Here is a 24,202-nt window from a genome sequence, read left to right on the forward strand (position 1 = left end):
AATTATATTTTTATGCATAGTTGGGCTTCTGGTGACTCAAAAAATCAGAACCAAAGTAACTTTTTCCTGGATTATATGGGACAGATGCACCCAAGTTTTACTTGGATAGTCTAGCAATACAAAGCTCTGAGGACTGGCCAGTTGCATGACAGTTAATGCTACTTTCTCAAAGAACACTGAGATTTCTTATGGGATCCTGCTTCAATTCAGATATACTTTAATCATTAATACTTTTTTAATTCTGGAGCAATGCTAATGTGCAGTAGGAGGAAAACCTTGGAGATCCAGAATCTCTATGATAAGGAGATGTCAGTATCACCTGTTGCAAGTGGATTAAACTTCAGTTGAGGATGAGAGACACCAGTGAAATAAGCTTGTGTTTTATAAAAGGTAATAGTTGTATGGCTCATCATCTGTTTAGCCATAATCAGCTGCTGGGGTTTGAGAGGTATCACAGCAGAAATATACTGTAAGAACAAAGGAGTATAATGTATGTAGCCATGCATATTTTTGGTGGGAATTTTTTTCCTGTGGATGAAAGGCAATATGGCAAGGCATAAAGGGAGTAAGTGGGGAAGAGGAAAGCTGACTAAATGGCGGAAAGCTGGCAACATTTGATGAGTGAAAGTGGTAGTTGACATTTTAATGGAGTAGCCAGGTATAATAAGATTAGGACATATAAAAATGCTTTAAAGGTAAAAATCAAATGTTTGTGTTTGGTTTGGTAGAGATGGGAAATTAGTCCAAAGATGCAGAGGGAGTAATCCAGAAGGATGACTGGAGCATTACTGGGAAAAATTGTGGGTGAGAGACTAAGTCTGGCAGTACTTGAAACTGGAGAGAGGCTCTTGGCTGCAGTGGAATCTGTTTTTACTGTGGAAAAATGAAATAGTATCACTACTTTTCCTGTAGAACTGCAAAAATATGTTCAGTGAATAGTTTGAAGTCCCTGTCTCATTTTGGGACAGTTGGGTTTTTTTATACCTCTGTCTGGTAATCCAGACTGCATAGATGCTTCTAACAGAATTCAAAGGCAGCAGTACCCAACAGATGTCATGGGAGAAAACCCTCTGTGTGTCTTTTCTGTCTTGTGATGCAACAAACATCCACTACTTGCTTTTTTCTGGTTTATTTAAGGAAAGTCTTTGGTAAACTTTTGTTTGTTTGTTTGGCTGGAACTTCAAAAAAAATTCCAGGAATACTGCAGTCTACTTTAGGCCGTTGTTGTAGGATCTGTTTGTCTTAGTTGCGACTTTGCTGTTTCATCAGGTGTCTGGTATGTTAACAGATAAGTCCTTCCCCCCGCCTTCTTGTGGGTTATAAGGAAAAACAATATTACACACACTTATTTATAAATGAAAAGTTCTTTATATTGAATCTTACAATGTATCCTAAGCATGTTGATAATCTTGGTGACTCTGATCTTCAACCAACATTGACATTCCCTATGACTTTGGAGATCCATAAGGATGAGAACGCTAGATTTTGTAAAGGTGTCCGTGTCTTCCCCCCCCCCCCCCCATCTTCTGCAAACAGGTTATTTTCTGTACAGGAGAAAAGAATATTTATAATGGGTTACTATGAACCAAACAAATCTTTGAGAACTATCAAAAGTACGTAAAATGTGTCCAGTGATTCCTGTTTCACTAAAGACCTCTCCCACCCTTTTTTTTAACAGAAAGGGGAAATCGTGTGTAAATGAAGTATTTTTTATTGAAGTCTCTCCTTTTTGGAGTCATTAACCACATAAGCACCATCTCAACACTGAACAATCATGGAAATCTGACTTAATTAGATAAAAGATGCATCTTTGATCTCACCGTTGTGAAATGCATGTGAAGTAAGGTTGACAAGGGTGGCAGTCTATGCCTCTTCTTTCCCGTTTGGGAGATTTGTTTGATTTGGTGATGATCCAGAACAGGTTAGGTTATATATTGAAGCCCTCCCAGCATACACTGTACATCAGCAACAATAGAATCTTATTGAACCTTGGATAAGAGATCTCCTTCATACTTTTGCCTTGTCTTAATTAATGTTTGCCCAAAATAAGAATGGAGCCACTTCAGTAAGTTGGTCTAACCCTGTTAGGATCTGAAAGCATATTCTTATCTCACAGCCACAAATGTTTGAAGGCAGCTTGGACATACCTAGATAATCACTTTGACACTTTATAAGGATATTGATCTAGTAATAGATGGATGCAGATATTAGCCAGTTAAGTCTCAATATTATAAGAAGGCCTGAAACAAAAGCAGAGAATTCTAGCGCGTGCTGGAGCTGCCTTACTACAACCTTTATGATCTTCTTTAATCTTTTCCTTCAAAAATAGAAGACTTGAGGCATGTAGATCAGATTTTTTGCCCCCACAGGAGTTGCTTCAGAACATATATTCATCCTTAAGGTTGACAGGACTTCATCTCATAAATGGAGGGAAAGAGATTTATTAAAACGTGCCTCTATCTGAATTGGTATCATATTAAGACTTTGCAAATACTTTGTTCTAATGGCTCCTGTCTACTTCTGATAATTCTAGGTCAAGATCCTCCTAAAACACTACTGAGATTAGAATTTTGTAGCTGGTTAAAGTGACTTCTTAGAAGTTCCTCAGCCTGTGCAGATGGATAGTGTATCTATTAGCTCCATGCATAGACTGTGGCTGGTGAAAGATTCAGGACAGAGCAGTAATGGGCCACCCAGGTTGACTACTGGCCAGAAAGCTTCTTATTTATCATTATGTAATAAGAATTGGTTTTCCACTCAGTCATAGACATTCCCTGCAAAACATGATACTGGCAGCATGATATTTATCCGTATGTTTGTCCCCCACCAATGCTTTTTTTTACAGAGATATTTTGGCAACCATAAATGTATAAAGTGGGGGGAGGAAGGGAGAGCCATGAGATCACAGGAACAGCTGAGCATTTATGCTAAGACTGAAAAGGTGGGGGGTTTCCTTATGTAAACAGTAGTGCAAAGATAGTGAATTCTTAAACTGACTGGCAAAGATAACATAACTATACTTGTTACCACTATGAAATCAATTGGAAGTGGCTTCTTGTATCTGATGTGATGATATTTTAACAGCAACCTAAATATCACCCGACTCAGGCTGTCCTGGAGCAACTGCTATGTTAAGAGAAAAGGAATCTACAAATTAACTAATGCTTAAACTGAAAGCAGGACTGACTCCATTACCATCTAAATCCAAAGCATGTAAAACCCCTTCCCAGACAGGTGGATGTCTTGGGCACAGTCCTGTGTGGCATATCAGTCTGCCACATGGCCCCAGGCTGAGAGATTTGCTGATTGGTAGCTGTTGTAGTCTGGGGGTGGGTGAGATGGAGAGTGCCACTCAGGTCTCTGGGTGCCTGAAGGCTGGAGCACTGCCTGGGCATGGCACATCTGTCTTGGCAGGCAGAAGCCTCTGTGGGTGCTATGAGGGAAGGGGCAGGGCACACTATTCAGCCCACCCCTGTGGTACCCAGTGGCAACTCCATCACTGTGCTCAGTCCTATTTAAGCCCTGCCAGTTCCACCACACGACTTTTTGCCCAGCTCTGTTCCCCCAGGTAACAGCTAGTTACCTCCCTGCTGCAGTCTGGATCTCTACCACCTCCTGGGCAGCCCCTACCAGAACCCCTTACCCAATAGCAGGCAGCACCAAGCAGGAGGTAAACGGTAAATGTTAAATAGTATAAATATAATTACCGTTTAACCTTTTACATCCCTAGTACATCCCTCTTTTAAACTGTCATCTCTCATTTCCCGCCTGTATCCCATGATTCATATTTAAATATATAGAGAGGTTGATACTCTGGAAATATTTAAGTTGCACAAATCTCAAGCTTTTTGGACATGTTATAATGAGAAGAAGTGTTAGGGTTATCATGATGGTCCTGGGGTGACCATCTTAGATGATCAGATAAAATAATGGCAAGCATATAAGAAGGTCTATGTAAGGTATGTTGTTTTATTATAAATAAATCTCTAAACCTTTAAATAAAAGAGCATGGAAGCTTTTTTTTTTTTGATGGCAGGAAGTGTTTTTTCATTAGACATTTGGTTAATCACTGTACCTTCATTTTCTTAAGACTATTTAATTTATTAAAAATAAACTTTTTTGCTTTAGTTTACTACCTCTAGCTAGCTGTTGTGGAACACGTACTACTATGGAACAGTGAGCTTTGCAAACATCAGCTGAATTAACAGAGTTCTACCTGTAGGACTAGCTTATTTCCTTATATAGCCTCACTGTCACTCAAAGCCTAAATTGTCTGTCACTAATTCCAGTAGGGTGTTTCTTCAACTGAGAGACAGAAAAGCTGCTTCCTCTTTTTTCAATCTGCATGCTATTTGTCCAGTTCAGAGTGGTAGTAAAGCAATGTGCTTGTTTCGCTGTTGACATGATGAAAAAATCCTGAGGTGGTAAATCAAAGATCCTTCCCAAAATAATGGCCCAAAGGCTAGCATGGTTAATGCAGACCAGCTTCCATATCCACATTTGGGAGTGATGGGTCTGTCATGACATTCAGCTGCCTTTGATTCTTGGTCTTGAATGGCCCGCATTTACAAATGTTGCCAGAGTAGGGTTCAAACCTACATCTGTAGAGCTGTAACAAGTTGCTTCAACTATTGCAACTATTCTGCCACCACATTGCATCTTGATGTAATAAGAACATGACAATGGCACCTGTGACATCTCTTACAGTAAGCTGCATTTCAAGAGACTCAAATCTTTCTGCTCCTTGGAGTAAAAAGGTGCTGTGTTCTAAGCAAGCTTGGTTTTACTTGCATACAGTAAAATACTTTAGGAAGTCTGACACTAATTATGAATTAGAAAAACTAAAGATCTGTGTGCCTCTGAAACTTGCAGTAGTTTAACTTTCTAGTCTGCTTGTGAAACCTAGAAGCAAAGAAGCAAGTTTTTAGCTGCTTGAGTTGATGCTTCTGCAGCCTCTTGAACTTTGACAGCAATACCTTCAGCCTAAGGGTGTAGGTCTGTGTTGTGGTGTTGTGTAGAAAAGCAAGCTAACTCGTTCAGGTTTTGGTAGCAGTCTAGCTGTTAGAGCACAGAAGCTCAGCAAGGGCTAACCTATCTTCTATTCTTGACAGGTTTTTAGTTCATGCTGATGAAGATAAGTAGTTTCCCAATGATTACATTAATTTGTGAATGCCTCTGGATATCAGGTATCCATGCTACCTCCAGGTTTTTCAGAGTCACTTTTTGAAAGAATAGTGAGGTTTACGATCAAAGGATAATAATATCTCTTCACTTCCCCTGCTGGAAAAGATGCCTTCTTTTCTATTTTTTTTAACATGCCAAGCACTTGTGGAGTCCATTTGGAAGTTAATGCTATATTTATTTGGGAGCACCAACTCCCATTCCACTAGCTTTCTCATGGACTAGAATAGACTACGAATGCAGTGACTGTTTTATGGAACATTAAACATTCAGACTAGTTCTTTAACCAGAAAAGGGGACACCAAAATGAACTCTGACCAGAAACTGTCTAACAAAGAGATGTGTTCTTCAGGCAGTTTGTTTTTATTTCTGATTTATGAATTATGGAAGGCTGTCTGTTGTGGCTAGCTAGGCCTGTCTTTTTTGCATACAAATCTATAAATGCCCAATCCTCACCTGATCTGTATCCAACTGCTTATCAAAATCAGTGATCCCAGAATAAGGGAGTTCAGAAATGAATTTGCTGGTAGAGTTCTGTTTTGTTATGGATGCTGCAAAAGCTGTAGACTAGAAACTGGGAAAAGTTGGAACCACTTGTTTTATCAATGGTGGTATCTCTTGTAGACAGTTCAAGCAGTCAGTTCATCAGTGCAGATTAGTAACTTTAGTCATGGATTCTGAAATACCTGGTATGTGTTCAGAAATTACAATGAGATTTGGTTGTGTATCAAAACTTGTGTTTTCTATATGACCACATACTACTGTTCAGATCTAATAGTCTGTGATAAACCTTGTTTAATCTTTGTTTAAACCTGCGGTATTTGCATGGTAATATAAGGCTTACAAAACTGAAGTTACTCAGATCAGTGGTGCTCTGCCATCTGGTCCTGTGAGCTAGATGAATGGTATGGAGGGAGTGCACAGGTACAACACCACATGCTGCATCCAGCCATATGCTGGAGAGGGAGCACCAGGGTTACCAATCCAAGAAAGTTATTGTACCCAAACGTTTTTACTGATGTGTTTTGCATAATGTAAATGTAACTTTTCTGCCAGGCCCTGGACAATTGTAACAAGAATTGGGTTCAAATTTAGGGGTTTAAACAGACATGTGACCCTGCCTACCTTGAAGGCAAGCAGCTGTTACAGTGGCAGCACATGGCTGGTTGTGGGAAGGTGCTATGAAGGCTCTCATGGGCCACAGCATCCTGGCAGAGAGCTCCCTGCTGGTGACTGAGCCGCACCGAAACATAGATGTGAGTTGGCACTGCTTTGCTCTGTTTACCCATCAGTACTTGCATCCAGCCTTATTCTAATGGTGGATCTTAAATCAACCTCACAGCTTCTTAGGAGGTGTTTCTTTTTTTTTTTTTTTTTAAAGAGCCATTAAAAAAAAAACAGACTTTTATAAAGATAAATGTTTTTAGTCTTTTTTTCTGGCCTGTCCATAAGTTTTTGGACAGTTGGTAATCTTGACGAGCACATAGGGTTATGTCATCTGGCTTGTGCGACTCCCTGAGTGTCTGGAAATTTCTTCAAAGGTGGCAAGAGTAAACCAATTGAATGCTGCCACCACTCCTGTGCTGCCCAATTTTCTGACCCCTGGGGGCCCTGTAGGCTGGAAGACATTACCTTGTTAGCTGAATCTGGCCTATGGGCTAGAGGTTGAGTACTACTGCTCTAAACTGAATAGTTGAGGGAAGAGCAGTTCCACCATGTTTTGGGCTTTTTGCCATGTGTAACACATCAAATTAATAATCTTGTAATAGATTTGTCCCCAGTGTCTGTTGAACTTGTGATTTGGACTGTGCCCTAGAATGTGATGGTTATATTAACGTTAAAAAAAAAAAAATCTTTACACAGCAGTCTTAACTTTTTACTTGATGAAGTAGTTTAATATTTAAAATGGACAGGGGTCTAGGCAAAGATATAACAACCTTTTATATAGTTCTTTTGGTCCAAAATACCTGTGAGGCCATTTATTATAATAAAAGAACTGGTACATAGCTCGTTTGTGCATGATTCATTTGGTAATAACCAGTGTGGCTTATAACTTGATTTTTATGACAATTTATGAAAACTCCTTTTGTAACTTTTTTCAGTTCATGTTCATTCTGAAGACATACATTTAATGTGGCATGTAAATCTTACTGAAGTTGCAAGGCAAGTGTTAAATTTATTGATGCCAATAATTTGTCTAGCACCAAAGATTGAATACAAGCTAATGTTAAAAATGATGGATGAGTTGCCTCACTAGATGTATAAAGCATAAAGGAGAGCTACCATTTTGTTCCATATTCATAAAATGTGTGTGGTGATGAGTTCCATGAAAACCTTGGCCAGCTTTCCACTTTTAATGTACAAAGTGTATTTATCTTCCCCAAAATGAATGTGGATATGTGGTTCCTGTAAAAATGCAGACTGTAATCTGCAGCTGTTTATGAAGAACACATGCACGGGAAAATGATTTTCAACTACAAGTCATAAATTGAAATTATTGTAAAATACATATGGACAAATATACCATGTGAGGTATTAGTTGACTAATTTCATCAAGTGGTTTCTCAAACTGCATAAAAATAAATGAAGACTGTGTCAATTTAGAACAGGAAAGGTGCAATATAGTTTCTGTTTTCCATTAAACTCCTGAGAATTTAGTGGCTAGCAATAAGCATTTTTTAAAATTAACTTCTTTAATGAATTGATGAAATCCTTTTGGAAGATGTAAAAATAAATAATTTATATTACATTAGTTTAGAAACTGTGGAAAATATTCTTCAGCTATTATCCACCTGAGTTATTTGGGCCTAAATTTGAGAATTGTAAAATGTATTAATGCCATTTTCCACAATAGTATTTGTTAAAGTGTAGCTTAGATATTCTATTTGTGAATCATTCCTATTGCCATTTTATTGGCTTCTGTATTTTGCCAATTAAAAAAAAAATCTGTTTACCTCCTATAATATATATTGTAAACTTGAAATGCTCTTGCCTAATATTTGTTTTGCATGCCAAAAATGAATGAAGCAGCCATGCATTAACAGCCACAACCCTGCACAAACCCTCCAGCTTACTGTTGTGACCTCTGCCCTTTTGTATCCTGTGACACTCAGCCTGTCTTTGTGCTCAAGTTTATTCATGATGGATACGTTTCCCTCCCAATCACATATGCTGTGCTCTTGCAGAGCGAACAGATAAATTATTTTCAGCTGCAGCCCTGCCAAAGGGGGCGGGGGAGGGAGGGAGAGTGGAAGAGCCATGGTGTATAAGAAGAGCTTGTTTGAACAGGGGCCCCTCATAACATGGTCAAGACAGGGTGCAGTCTTAAACTTCTAGAATATGAAAGGGGATGACTTTCAGCCTCTCGGATCCTTTTTAAATGCAAAAGAATGTAGGAAATTGCCAGATCTGTTAGTTAATCAGTGACAACTGTAGTAAGTGTACAAAAAGCCTGGCCCTTAACAAGAGTAATCAGTTGTGCTTGGTGTTTTTTCAGTGCCTCAGCATGTTGCCATTGGCCCCACCTCTTGAATCCTCCACTGTTGTAGTGTCAGCTTTATAAGAGAATGTAATTGCTAGGGGATAGCTTGATGGCTGATGGCAACAATATAACTCTTCCCTTCTGACACCTCTGCTCCCACTTTATTCAGTCTTTTTGTTGTTTGGCTTATCCTCACATAGCTGTGCATCAAATAAGTGGCTTTAATCAAGTACTGAAATTAGTGGAATGAGATTAACAAATTTTGCTGTTTATTTTTATTCTTCAGATTATTTTGTCTTTAAATTTCAGGCACGTGAAAAATAATTGTGCGTAGAACTTCCACTATTCACCTTCAGAGTTATTTGCAAAATAGCATTCCTAACGCACACACTTTTTTTTAACATATAATTCGTGAGCTGTTCATAAGTGATTTTGTTTCCCCTTCTTATCTTGAATTGTTTTTAAACAAACCACCTCCTTCCTCCATTTGCATTTTAAAGTCCTCTTGAGGTAGAAGGTTGTCATCTGACCAAAAAGGCCTTTTAAAATTACAGGTTATATCATACTGAAACAAAAGGGTTCTCACCCCACAAAATAAAATCATGTTTTGGGGTTTTAATGTACTTAAATGGGTAAGCAATTTATGACTGGCTTAACATATCTAGATTTTTAGTTTTCTTTAAAAGGTTATAATCATAGCTTCTTTCTAGACCAAGAAGAAAAGACTGCATGGTATCTTAGATAGTGATATAGCTATCGATCTAAAACTAGCAGTGTTTCATGTCTGGGTCACGTTTTGGACTCTAGTTGATGTGTTATGTTAACCGGAAGAAGGAATGTCATTCAAAATACAGGTACATTTTGTTCTGGGAAGCCCTCAAACTGTTTGCATTATAGTAGCACTGTAAATGGTTTTGCTTGGAAGATTTGACACAAAGCTTTCATGAACTTGAATGACGTAGGATATTGTTTCTGAATGTGTGGCACTTATTGAACTACTAGCTGGTCATTCTCGCATCAGCTGCTTGACAGCAACGTGCTGCCAAATATTCTGAAGCTTTTGTGCCCATGGTTGCCTTTGTAAAAGAAAATGCCACGCTAAATATTTGATGTAATAAGGAAATAAACCATAATCTGAGTCATAGCAAATGAAACATGAACAACTTTCACAAATCTGTGCAACGGTAAAGTATGTAGCCTGGTGTTGGTGAACTGAAATATGCACTGTATGAACACTTACTTAAGAGCAACTTGGGAGAAGGGAGACCAAAATTTTTTCCCTTTGAACATCCCATACCCATCTTCAGTATTGTAAGACAGTCAGCTGACTTGCCAATAGAGTTCTTAACTGAATGCATCTTCATATCAATATATATATTAACTGCTCTAAGATATGTACAAATTTAAATTTAGCTCTGAGGATTTAACGTGTAATCACTTACTTTTTCTCATTACTTATACGGTAGTCCTGATCTGTGTAAAGTCAGTCTTTTCATAACCCCTTGCATATTCCACACTGCTACCTGTCCTCCCTTTCTCTTTTTCCTCAAAATAATTTTTCTTGGGATTTTTGTCTTGAGTTAACTTTGCTGCATTTGCTAAAACAGTAAATGTGCGCATCCTGACACACAAACACCAGTATAGCTTGGCAGACTTAAAACATATTTGGGATAAACTTTTCAAAAACATCTGAAGTCTGATTTTTCAGAAGTGATGTAAACTTACATGTATACTGCAGAACACTGCTGGAATGGTTGTGTCAGAGAGGAAAAAGAGTGATTTTTAACTGACAGCCGTGCTGCTAGAAGCCTCTGTTTATAGATAGTTAAACTAGCAAAACTGTATGTTTACCAGTATAGTCAATTTTCCTTGGGGGGACAGTTATTATATATAATCAGAACAATGAACAGCTTTTGTGGCGTGGGATTTCAACCCAAAGGTTCCTGGCTAGAGAGTCTTGCCCTTCCACTTGGGGTCAGACCAATCGCCATATTTGGGGTCAGGAGAGCATTTTATGTCATGGTCAGATTGGTATGGCCTGTGGGGGTTTGTGACTTCCTTTATAGTGGGAGAGCCATGACCCTCTTCCCTGGGATCTCTTCAGTGTATTTTAACCTTTGCAGAAGCAGGATGTTGGCTGCTGTGGGCTTCCTGCTTTACCTGCAGCAGATTAGGGTGCTCTATCTTGTGTTGTGTCTGGGTTGACTCTGTCATTTTGCTAGGAGGTTGGACAAAAGTTTTGCATAGGATGGCTTGGATAGGGATGAACCTGTCTCTGATAGGGGGTTGGACTAGGTGACCGCCTGAGACCTCCTATCCTGATTCTGACTCTCCAAGCAATCTGCCAGGGTAACGCCTCCAGAAAAGTATTTCTGGTGTAAATGTAGTTTTAGGTGTCTGGGTGTCCAGCTTACATTGGAAGTCAAACCAGACCAAGTCCAACTTGGTTAAAACTGTCTTAATTTAGATAGTCTTTAACACACTAAGAATAGAGTACAGATGGAAAATGTGCAGGTAATTATAAGAGGTAGGTATTTCGGTCATGGCTGTTTGCAAAGTAGAGCTGTGGTCTTACATTGACTTGAATAGCTAGCCTGACTTTCCAGAATTCTGAACACCCAAGAAGTAAATAGGTTGCAAGAAGGAACCACACTTAGTCATGTCCCCTGAAGTGAGCATGTTGGTATAGACTCAATGAAAATAGGCACCCTATTCTCTAGCTAGCGCATGCACTTTTTATAAAAGCATCTGGGAAGTATTTCACTTGTTATCTATCCCATGATACTACATGCATAAAATATAAGCAATGACTCTCTCAAACACAAGAATATCACTTTTTTTTTTTCCTTCAAACTGGCAGATATTTGAACAATGATCCAGAGAGTTAGCAGGTATTCAGTGCTTTGGAAAACAGGCTATAAGTGTAAGCGCTTACTTGCAGAGTTACTTGCTTAACTTGAACATCACAAGTCAAGTTTTATCTTCAGAGCACTTTTTCTAGCCTCTCTCTTTGAGGTAAAGTGGTGTTTGATATAGTTCACCTACTGTTCCACATTGTAGGTACTTAACTACATTACATAAATAATAATCTCTCTGTAGCTGTCAAGTATTTCAGTAGTCTTTGAGGCCATCCTATTGTGTGAAAATACTGTTATTTTATCATAACAAATGCATTTCTCTGTTACTTAAAACAGAGATCCTATTTTGATAAATAAAGCTTTAAATATTCTGAACTAATGTTGGATTTATTTTGATATTTCCAAGATAATATGGATGGATATTGCATAAGTATTTCTAGTGGGTATTAAAATAATATGTCTTTCAGGATAACAATGTAGTTGGTGGAGAACTGGTATTTTAATATTAAAAAATTTAATATGCTGTAATATTCAAGTTGTGATTACTTTTTAAAGAAAATACCTGAGTACTAGGGGTGTGCAAAGTGGGCCCTATTCAATTCGGATTCAGCCTGAATCAGAGACAGTGATTTGATTAGTTGATTCAGTTCACTGTCCCTGACTCACTTTGGCCAAATCCAGATCTGCAGATTCGATGCTGATTCAGAGAACGGACATAGACACAGGTTTAAATGATTTTTTTCTACATACCTTGAGGTATGAATTGAATCAGAGAGATTTTGTGATTCAGACATAGATACAGGTTTAAATGTTTTTTCTACATCCCTCGAGGTATCAGACATGGCTCGTGAACTCTGCAATACTGGGGCGGATGGAGCATCCCACAGGAGTGCAGGGGACCCCCCTGCATGCTTGGTGGCAAATCTGGAAGTGGACCAAAAGTGCTTCTGGTCCACTTCCGGGTCTGCTGCCGAGCATGCTGGGGACCCCCCTGCGGTCCTGTGGGATGTTCCATCTGCCCCACCATTGCAGCATTCACGAGCCATGTCTGGTACCTCAAGGTATGTAGAAAAAACATTTAAACCTGTATCTATGTCTGAATCACAAAATCTCTCTGATTCAATTCAGAGGGTTCCAGTTCAATTCAGAGAGAAGGGTCCTCTGATTTCAATTTGGAATTGGAGGTTCAGCTGCTGAATCGGGCCAAATCGAGTTGGGGTTCGAAGCATCGCACAGCCCTACTGAGTACTAACGGTGTTTCTTACAAATCCTGAAATTATATTCTAAACCTCAGTACCAAAGCTTTAGCTTGGTTGTGTAGTGCACTATTTGAGAACTACAACAATCTATATTTCTAGTAACATTAGCTCAGCCAGGTGACACATTTATTCATCTATTATGTTCACTCTTCTGTACTAGCAGATGACACTGATATGTTATGTGAACCTGCTTATTGCACTTACTGTCTTTCATTGAATGCCAGTTACTCTAGGAACGTGGACTACCAAGGTCCAGATTTTTAAAGGTGTTTAGGCATTGCTTGTCTGAGCACTGCAAAGCCAAAAGGTGAGATCCAGGGAGGTACCAGAGGAATGTAAACCTGACCTGTCTAACTGGCAGCCTGTGGACTGTATGCAGCCTGTGAAGGATTAAGCTGTGGCCCCTGGGTTCCCATCCGGCCATCACCCCCTCTATTCCTCCACTCTTCTGGCCTCCACTAGCTGCTGCATTCTGCATCTGCCTCAATGGGTTGTGTGGCATGGCACAGCACAGTGTGGGGAGCTCAGGGTGAGGACAGGGTACAGTGCAGAGGGCATCAGTGTGGCATGCAGGCTGGGGGGCCATGACCACGCCCCACTCTGGTGTGTCCCATGGAGCTTGTGGCTCCTGCTGGCGTGGCCCATGGGACATATGCCCCCAGACTCCTTTAAGTTGGACAGTTCTGTCTGGACAGCCCTTAGACTAATTCAGGGTGCCAAAAGAGACCAGGAAACCCTGCTTGGCTGCTGCCTGACTTTGGATGCCCACAAATTGATGTGGGCTTAAAATGCATCTCCCTTGTATACCACATACTTCCAGAGAGGCTCTTTCACATGTGCCAAGGCTCCATTTAGAAGCAGCTGGATACCTGACTCCTGCCCAAGATCCATTCTGGCTCAGAGACAGAATGGTGTCTAAATTCTAAGCCCATGGAAGGGGCTAGTCCGTTAAGCACTCTGAATATGCTCAGTGCACACCAGTGATGCTGAGTTTGGTACAAAGAATAGCAATCCTGGTGACTTCGTTTAAAAAAAAAAAAAAAAAAATCTGGTAGTGGTGCTGGTGCCTGCCTTCTGTGTAATAGCCAGGTGTTACAGTGCTAGGCCAGGGACTGGGAGATGTGAGTACTTCCTTGGTCTGAGGATATTCATATATATCCCACCTCTGTCCTAACCCCTAGGCTATGGAATATTCTTGAGACCGTGCTCTTCATCTCTCCTGTTGAAGCTGGGTCACAATGTAGCTGAAACTGACATCATGGGGGAAGACGAGAACAGCCAACAGGACTGTGACTTTGAACTCTTAATACTGGGATAATTGCTTCAATTCTAGTTTCTGCTGTTGGGATTCTTTGTTTTTATTCAGTTGATGTCTAACATGAAATCCATAAAGTTCATGTCGCTGTTCCCTGAACCTGAAAGGTGGAGGTTTCATCGTACTGCTATAATTAATTCTTTCTGGCTCCATTTAGATGGTTCTCTGCTCAGCATCTGGGCAATCTAGATCAGCCTTTGGAGGTTCTTGATTCTCCCCCTCGACTGTAAGGAGATTAGGCACTGCTTTTTTACTGCCCTAACTCAGAGAAGCCTCATTTTGAGGCATTATGACACCTAATTTGAGACGCCTAGATCTAGATCTTGCTCTAAGTGACTGAGATGGCCAACTCCTGTTTACAAAAGTGACTTGTGACTTGGATACTTAAGTCTCACTTAAAGTTAGTAAAGTTTTGGCTTTGCAGCAGTGAACCAAGTAATTTCTTATAGTTTTTTGAAGTATAGGCCATGGTAGCTGTTGAGGCAGATACGGTTTCTAAGCAGTTGACCTTCTTAGTAGTGGGGGAATATCATCCTTGTTTTGACATACAGCATCTTTTGGCAGCCTTTAAGGAATTGTAAACGTAGGTTTTTAAATTATCTTAATTCAGCCTGCCTGGACCATAGACTTAGTTTTGTTGTCAAAAACTTTAATTAGAATATAGCAGTTTCTGATTATGTGTTAGTTAGGACTATGAAAACTGATTATGTGTGTGTTAGGCCCATTTCCATTTTCCATGTGTTAGTTAGGCCCATTTCCATTTTCACATGTTTCGAACCTATGAAATTCCTACTTTTCGGAGATAATTTTTTTTTCTCTGTTAATTTTCATGTGGGAAGTACCTACCAAAATCCTTTCAGTTGATTTGAGTTGCAGATATAGGGAGAAGACTTCATATTGTCTGGAATTTTAAAGTATTTTTAAATAGTTTTATGGTATAAATTGTTGAAGGCTAATACCCTAATACAATCCAGTTTTCATTCTGTGCAGATTAGTAAATTGGTTTTATTTGAGGCATTTGAGAGCAATGTTTAATGGAGGGATTGCCAACCTCTGTGGCATATATGTCACAAGTAGCATAGGCAGCCTCTGCTTATGGCATGCATGCAGCCTGGAAGATGAAGCAACTCCCCTGACAGATCAGGGAGGGAGCAGAAAGCAGAGCAGCACATCAAACAGTGAGCACAAAGTAGGAAACAGAAAGCAGAACAACTGAACAGGCAGGAAACGTATTGGGGAGTGTTATTGGTTTAATGGACGTCTAAATCTGAACAGATCCCAATGAAATCCTACCCTTTCTCATGTTAAAAATTCATCTCTTTTTAGCTGATCTTGAGAGAGATCAATGGAAAAAGACGTTGCTTAGACTCTTTGTGATAGAAGCATGGAGAGCATTTTTAGAAAATTTGTCTCATTTGATATGGAATGTTTCAGATTATCCTTATGACTCCCTTAGGTGCTGTTGAGAACTTTTTTTCTTTTGGTATAGAAAATTCATAGTTCAGTAACAGCTGTAAGTTCTAGGTTGTTTGTTCTGTCTGATGAAGGCTTGTTGAGCTGTTACAATTATTCAGTCTGTATTGTCTTCACCACTTCCTTCCATTCCTACGTGGACCAGTCTTACTTTTGTAAGAATGCTAGGACATATAGTCTGTTTCTATAGTCATATAGTCTGGGGTTTAAGAGAACCAAGAACAAGTGCTGTTTGTGTCCAGTGACCTAAATAAAGAATCCTCTGTTACAGTGGGGTTCTCCTCTAATACAAGAGGAACATAAAGGAGGCAAAGGTTTTAAATTCCTATTGGGGGGGTTGAAAAAAGATGGCATTTGACACCTGGTGTCAAATACGGCAGGATCTTTCAAATTTTAGTAGACCTCTAGTAGCCAGAGACTGACTGGTTGGAAAGATGGAGGCTCTGAACACGGATCCAAGACCATACCATTTTTAGGGGAATTCATGTATCCTTTTTCACCATTGTGGCTGGAGCTATTCTTTCAGGATAACATTAACTTGGAAGAGAGGGGCAGGCATCTGTTGTTCAGTTCGGTCAAATAGCTGGTAATTTTTCCAAATAGTTCACTAATAATATGTATATTGGCTACATAATTAAAAATGTAGTTTGAGTTTAACTTGTCTACATTACAGATGTAATGTTTGTTTCTAGTTTCCTTGTGTTAACATCTAAATGCATAATGCATTTAATGCATACTGCAGTGTTGTCAAGATGTGTTCCCCAAAATATTTTGACTATGTAATTCAGCCAGTTTATAGCAGGATAATTATGTGAAGAGGAGTAAAATGGCTTAATGGTTTCCTATTAGATGTTCAGTCTTGGAGAACTGTTAAAATTTAGACATCACAATTAAGAGTAAAACTAAGATTTTTCATTAGTGTACAACATAAACATTATTTAAGTTAAACCCTTCAAATGCATATTTCACAAATATCTTTTCTGAAGATCAACAGCTTTTTATAAGTGAAGGCTGCAATTTATAAATTAATTTTTGTGTTCTTGGAGGAAAAAACGGGGAGAACAAGATGAGACATTCCTGCTATTTCAAAATGAGAGAGAAGAACAAAGATTTGGGGGTGAAATGCCTGCAAAACAGAATTAAGTCTAGATATAAATAAGGCCTTTTTTATTATTATTCTTTGAAGGCACAAACCCAAATGTTGACTTCAGACTTTTGTTTTAGCTATACAATGTAGCTAAATATTGCACAGATATAACCGGTCTCAAGTGCAACTTCCCCTCAAAACCCTAATTACCTGGTTGTTAAAGGTGCTAACCATTTCCTGCTTAACAAACCTAAGTCTGTCTTATGTCCAATTCAGTTTTATATTATTAATAGAAAGATGAACTAGTCTGTTTTTATAAAGAAGTAGTGCACTCAATATTAAGACAGTTTGGAATGTGACAGCAGTCAAGAAGTGCCATACACATAAACAGTATCAGCTTCTTATGCCAAGAATTTTTCACACCACTTAAATGTACCACAACTTTCTGATAGTCATGTGGAATATTGAAATTTTTAGTCTTTGCAAACGGTCTTTAGTATACTGAATTTTGCACTGATCATTAGGATCTGTTAGTAATGCATCTGTTCATTCTATTCAGGTGGTGAACTTTGTCACTTCAAGTTTTATTCTTTCTTGAAAAAAAATAAGTTGGGAAACCTGGATTGTTTTAGAGCATGGTTTTATTTAAAAGTAAGAGTTAAACTTTTTATACTTTTTTTTTACCATCTCTTCCCTCACTCTTCCGTGCTCCGATATGTACCCATGCACACCTTCAAATTGCAGCTTCCTGGTTTCTTATAGTCACTGAGCTGCTTTTTTCTTTTTCTTTTTTTACTTGCTTTCCCTGGCTAATACTCTTAATCTTTGGTGATAATTGCATGGCACACCCGTGACCTCACCCTGAGCTCACCATGCCATGCTCTACTGTGCACCAACCCCTGGGGTGGCACAGAACATGGAAGCTGGAGGAGGGAGGGGGAACCAGAAGACTCTGACTTCTGTTGTGGCTGAAGTGATAGGGATTGGCAGCCAAGCAGTAGCCTGGGGACCACAACTTAATCCCTTGAAGGCTACATGTGGCTCATGGGCCACCAACTGAACAGTGCTGGTTTACTGCAAGAGCATTTCATGTAAGTAGCCCCTCTGAATTGTAAGAAATTTGTTTTATTGAGAGAGACAAAAACTAAGAGAAATGAATTTCTTACTTCTTTTTTTCTAAGATGTTGTTTTCATTTAAGAAGTAGTATAAATGAGGTGGTTTAAACTATTGTTTCAGTAGGGGCCACACTGTCACATTCAAATTGATTTTACAAATATATACATTTAATTTTTTAAGTTAAAATACTTCCCTTTAAACAAATGTTCTCGTGCAGTGTTTGGAAGCCAAGCATTGTAGTATGAACAGCTTGAAAGTAATTCTGATTTTGTTATTGAAGATGAAAATGCATAATATAAAAATAGTATAATTAGTAAAAACAAAAATATACTTTTAATAATATAAGATTTTAAGCTTGCTTGTTTATAGTGTAACTTTTAAATGATACTATACAATTTAAAGTACAACATAATCGATAAGCCAAATGGGTTCCTAGTTTACGGCATGCATTCTGTAATCTGAAAATTAGGGTACTTAGTTTAGCTTCTGCCTGCCTGCTAGCTAATGTGGCCTTTCCAATCTACTTTCTATAGAAACTCGAGTCAAATGTGAAGAAATAAGGTGAATTTAAATCATTAAACAAAATTTCTTACATTATTTTCACCAGTTTCCATGGCAATTGGAGCAGACGCTGACCACCAGCTGAATAAAACTGACTTTGCTACTACTGGTGGCTGGAGCCTACTTGAATTTCCTTGGCAGGTCACTGACTATAAGCTAGGCAATATAGTTCAAACTCTAATCTCTTATGCATTTGAGCCCCTGTTTCTGGAGATCTGGAAAAGCCATGTAGGTTAATAAAGTGAGAATTATTATTTATAAACTTCAGTTCTATTATCCCAGACTCTTTATCCTTATAAAAGATTCTGTCTGTGTTGTGAATTTAACGAGCAAAATTGTTTCTTAAATGACGCATGCATGAACAAATGGACTTTGTAATGCCAGATACCTGAAGGGTTAGATGACTGGGCAGGTTGAGCTATATTCCGCCTTACCTAAGCTGTGTTTGGCCAGTACCAGAAGGTGGTTAGGAAACAATGGTGGTTGTAAATCCCTTTTTTTTAAAGGCTTCCCTGAAACACTGTGGGTTTCTCAGCCTCTTGTGAAGAGACTAATGAGCTATTTGGAGACTAAAGAATGATGCTCAATTAACATGCATCAAGAACTTGGAGTAGTATAGTGTAAGAGCTGCTAAAATGGCCTTAAACCACTGGAGGGATAGCTCTACACACGGTTAATATTCACAGTCCCAGTTTAGCCTGGTTTATTTCAGTAGCCACCAGACTGTACCAGTGAAAGAAGGCCTCTGCTCCATTGGAATTTCTTTCACATTAAGTTTTTGTTAATATTTTAAATATTCTACCATTTTTTAATTTTGAAATTTCAAATAAAACCTGTATTGTAACTTGGACACCAAGATGGAATTTTAGTATAGAAATATATGTGAGACTTAAGAAATTTGCCATAAACAATTTAGATGATTAGGTGATAGCATTGCTTAGATCAGGTTTTAAAGGTAGACAAAGAATATCATACAAAATAGGACCCGTTCTATGTTTTGTTGCTTTACAGTGCATATGGAACTCTGAAAAGTGTTTTAAAGATGAGTGCAAGAAATCTGCTGATGCTTTTTCTTACTGAAATATTCTGTGTTTTTGCTGGGGAAATGTGTTGGTCAGAGGATGCGTAACGCTAGCAGGCAGGCTAATAAAAAGACAGGGATGTTCAAACTTGTTCTTTTGCAAAATATTGTACTTCAATGTAGTTTAAATAGGAGTTTACGGAAATGGTTTGGTAGGGGGTTTTTTTGTTGTTCTCAAACTGTTTTGATAACATCAAATATGGATTTTCAAATGGAATGATAAAATAACAACTAAAGGTGTGAAAAAGTCTGGTTACAGTTACTGTGTAGCCACTTGATTGTTGGGGTAAGTGACAGGATCTGAATTTTAAGAGGAAAATGTGTTGGGCTACACTTTTATTTAGGTCTACTTTTTATCAAAACAAAACAGGCACAATCTTGTTTGCAGCCCATACTTAAGAAAATGTCATTCATGTCCTCCTAAAACTAATCTGACTTATGTGACTGTTTTAACAAACTGGAATTTCCTTAAACAATTTTGTTTAAATGTAATGACCTGTTACTTCCTTTGTTCTTCTTATGTGCACTTACGCTTCAGAACTGCCATTTAGTGGGTCAGACTATTGGTCCAGCAAGCTTAGTGTTCTGTGTCTGAGGCAGAGCATGGATGCTCCAGCGGAGGGTGAACAGGGCATGTGCAAATATGTTTCACACCCTGCTCCTCTCCCATTTACAGCTTTCAGCATTCAGATGTATAGGAAGTTCTGACTCTGAGGCTGCACTCCTGTCTACCATATTCAATGCCTACTGATGGACCTTTCTTCCAAAACTAGTATTTGGCTGATGCATATTATATGACTTGTTTAAATTCTTAAACTGTAACAGTTCTATGTTGCAGTTTTATGTTTAATTTGAGAACACTTATAGCAGATTCCAGTGCTGTCCTTGGAAGCATTTTCGTATGTATACACAAATGTACACAGTTGTGTTACAGGTAATCAGTTTGCTTGAAGTTGAATAATGAACCCCAATTAATGAATTTCCTTTATTGCCAACAGACAAAATGTGATATAGATTTGATGTGCAATGCGAGTAGAACAATGGATAATTAGAAATCTGACTTCTAACTGAAAAGCTATATCATTTTGCTCTCGTGTTGTAGGAGCCAGTTGTGACCTATATTTGTACATGTAAAGTGCATGAAATTTTTCCAGGGGTATAAGTTGAAGCCATGTTGGTCTAAGGACATAGGCAGACAAGTTTCTTTTGGATACCATTTGAACTGGTCTAATAAAAGACATTGGATTTACCCAAAGAACCTCCTCTATAATTTTTCCATAAATGTACAGTTCTATAAATCTCTAGGTTTCAAAAAGGTCAACACGTCAGGTGTTTGAACAATCCTGTTGTCCATTTAACTAACTTTAGCTTATCATAGGCCTTGATGCTGCTGCTTGCTCATCTGATTACACTGCTCAGGGGAATCAGGTTAAGGACATGCTGTTGGTAACTAGAGCATTTTCAGGGCTTTAGTTCGGCAGATGGGCTGCTTGGCTATATTCATACATCTGCCTGCCTGCTGTGGCAGCTGCTGCTGCTGCATGTTGTGTTCTTTTGTTCTGTTCCATCCAAGAATGGAACACTAGGAAGTGTAGTGAATAGATTAATTTAAGGTTAAGGTTGGTGTTTTGCTTGCTCCCTAACTCCCTATCATAATAAAGCTTCTGCTAGAAGTTAATGACTTTCTTAAACTGTATTTTAAAATCTAGGAAATGAAACTAGCTAGTATTTTCTGACACTATTAGGTGTATGTTTTATATTACATGACAGCTTTATTATTTGTTTCAAATTTCATTTTTTTTTCTTCCTTCTAGGACTGGCAACCCGACTTTGCCTGACACCGCATGGTCCAAAAGAATTAAGGAATTATGGAATGACATGAAGGAGATTAGTTAGGATTAAAGGCTTTGAGGACAAGCACCTCAGTGAGGTGAAGCACAGACTAGCATTCTAGTTGTAGCTCTTAGGAGCTTTGTGCTGAAAAAAGATGGCAGATCCTGGAATGATGAGTCTGTTTGGAGAAGATGGGAATATCTTTAGTGAAGGGCTGGAAGGTCTTGGAGAATGTGGATATCCTGAAAATACAGTAAATCCCATGGGTCAGCAAATACCCATGGATCAAGGATTTCCTTCTTTACAGTCATCTCTTCACCATCCTCCTACAAATCAAAATCAAGCAAAGTTAACCCACTTTGATCACTATAATCAATACGAACAGCAAAAAATGCATCTGATGGATCAGCCTAACAGAATGATGAGTAATGCCCCTGGGAATGGTATAGCATCTCCTCATTCACAGTACCACAACCCTCCAGTTCCTCAGGTTCCTCATGGCAGTGGCACTGGTGGTCAGATGGGAGTCTATCCTAGCATGCAGAATGAAAGACATGGGCAACCGTTTGTAGACAGTGGTTCCATGTGGGGACCACGGGCAGTTCAGGTGCCAGACCAGATAAGAGCACCATACCAGCAGCAGCAGCAGCAGCAGCAACAACCTACACAGCCACCACAAACACCTTCAGGACCCCCTGGACAAGGCCATCCTCAGCACATGCAGCAAATGGGAAACTACATGGCTCGTGGTGATTTTTCAATGCAACAGCATGGTCAGCCACAGCAGCAGAGGATGAACCAGTTCTCTCAAGGCCAAGAAGGCCTTAATCAGGGAAATCCTTTTATTGCCACCTCAGGACCTGGCCACTTGTCTCATGTGCCCCAGCAAAATCCCAGCATGGCACCTTCTTTACGACACTCAGTCCAGCAATTTCACCACCATCCCCCCACTGCTCTCCATGGAGAATCAGTAGCCCACAGTCCCAGATTCTCCCCTAATCCCCCCCAGCAGGGTGCTGTTAGGCCGCAAACACTTAATTTTAGTTCTCGGAGCCAGACGGTACCCTCACCTACTATAAACAACTCAGGGCAGTATTCTCGCTATCCTTACAGTAACCTAAATCAGGGATTAGTTAATAATACAGGGATGAATCAGAATTTAGGCCTTACAAATAACACTCCAATGAATCAATCTGTACCAAGATACCCAAATGCTGTAGGATTTCCATCAAACAGTGGTCAAGGACTAATGCACCAGCAGCCCATTCACCCTAGTGGCTCACTTAACCAAATGAACACACAAACTATGCACCCTTCACAGCCTCAGGGAACTTATGCCTCTCCACCTCCCATGTCACCTATGAAAGCAATGAGTAATCCAGCAGGTACCCCTCCTCCACAGGTTAGGCCTGGTAGTGCTGGAATACCAATGGAAGTTGGCAGTTATCCAAATATACCCCATCCTCAACCGTCACACCAGCCCCCTGGTGCCATGGGAATTGGACAGAGGAATATGGGCCCCCGAAACATGCAGCAGAGTCGTCCATTTATGGGTATGTCTTCAACACCACGGGAGATGGGTGGGCACATGAGACCAAATGGTTGTCCAGGTGTTGGCCTTGCAGATCCACAAGCAATACAAGAACGACTGATATCTGGCCAGCAGCATCCTAGTCAGCAGCAGTCTTTCCAACAGCAAATGCCAACCTGTCTTCCCATGCAGCCTCATCCAGGGATACATCATCAGTCTTCACCGCCACCACCACATCCACATCATCAGCCTTGGGCACAGCTTCATCAGTCACCACAAAACACACCACAGAAAGTGCCTGTCCTTCAGGTAAGTCATGTCCAACAGAAAGAAAATGTTTTAAAATAATAAATGCAATTTTCAACTTGTGGGACACAGGTTTCTGCTCTACATTAATGATTCTGCCTGTCGCCATTGAGGACGATGCAACTCCTGTTTTACTTAATTTTATTAATTAGCAATGTCTTACCCAACTTTGTTCTGCCTATGCTTTTCTGGTAGTTTTAATAAGATAAATCTGCAATATATTTAAACAGTAAGTATCAAGTTATCTTGAATGTAATAATTTTTTTGTTATGGTGAATCTGTCAAAGAAAAGTTGAAAGTTTGCATCTAAACTTTCATGGTTTTCTTAAGGATTTTCAGACTTCTGTAGGAAAGTCCATATCGTATGGATTTGTCCTACTTAGTTTATTCAGACATGGCATACAAAATTCACATTCCCTAGCACTAAATGGCACCCCTGGTAACTAGAGATGAGCAACCTGGTGCAACTAAAATAAGAGCAGATATGAATCCTAGCCCACATTCAAGGTTTGGATGAGTGGAACACAGTTTGCATTTTACTTGGTCTCCCAATTTCCCATTCCACTTAAAATAGAACAGTTCCACAGTGCTGCCCCTAGGGGGTTGGCGAATCAGGGCAACTGCCCCGGGCCATGCAGACAGTGCCATACAGGCCCCACTGTGGCTGCTGCATGCATTTTTCTACTCCAGAGGCTGGAAGCATAGCAACTCTTGAGAGTCTCTGAGTTTTACATCCCAACTTAGCAGGTTTGACTAGGCATATATACACTTACATACCTCAAGTTTTCTCTTGGTTTAAAGTGTCCTCATCAAATGAACAGTTTTGGTATTGACTGTATAGGTGTTAAAGAGGCTATAGAGGTATAGATTCCATTTTTTTAGCCACTGATTATATATCAGGAAATAATCCCAAGTAGTTCTACTCATAACTATTTGGAGATAATTGTTGGAATGCAGTCATAAGGGTACAATGAGACAATAAGCTCAATAAATCATCTAAATAGCTGTCCCAGCCAATGTCCCAGGACTGTATGGAAAGCAGCTGCTCAGCAGTCACTTCCATTACTGCCTGCCGGCTGCTTCTGTTAGCTACTCAGCACAGCATGGGATGGATTTGGG

General features: G+C 39.4%; 1 protein-coding gene across 2 annotated transcripts in view; it reads left to right on the forward strand.

Moving 5' to 3' along the window:
- Nucleotides 1-24,202, forward strand: part of CHD7 (chromodomain helicase DNA binding protein 7) — a 156,256-nt gene that overhangs the window by 35,260 nt on the left and 96,794 nt on the right. The window contains exon 2 of one of the 2 annotated variants that reach the window (XM_019548501.1): nucleotides 21,228-23,086. The exons of the other annotated variant lie outside the window; for it this stretch is intronic. Coding sequence (XP_019404046.1) covers nucleotides 21,401-23,086 — 1,686 coding nt within the window. The 5' untranslated portion in view covers nucleotides 21,228-21,400. The remainder of the gene's footprint in view (nucleotides 1-21,227; nucleotides 23,087-24,202) is intronic. 2 annotated transcript variants of the gene reach the window in all.

Source organism: Crocodylus porosus, unplaced genomic scaffold (assembly GCF_001723895.1).
Source record: "Crocodylus porosus isolate Cpor-Errol unplaced genomic scaffold, CroPor_comp1, whole genome shotgun sequence".
Taxonomy (NCBI): Eukaryota; Metazoa; Chordata; order Crocodylia; family Crocodylidae; genus Crocodylus; species Crocodylus porosus.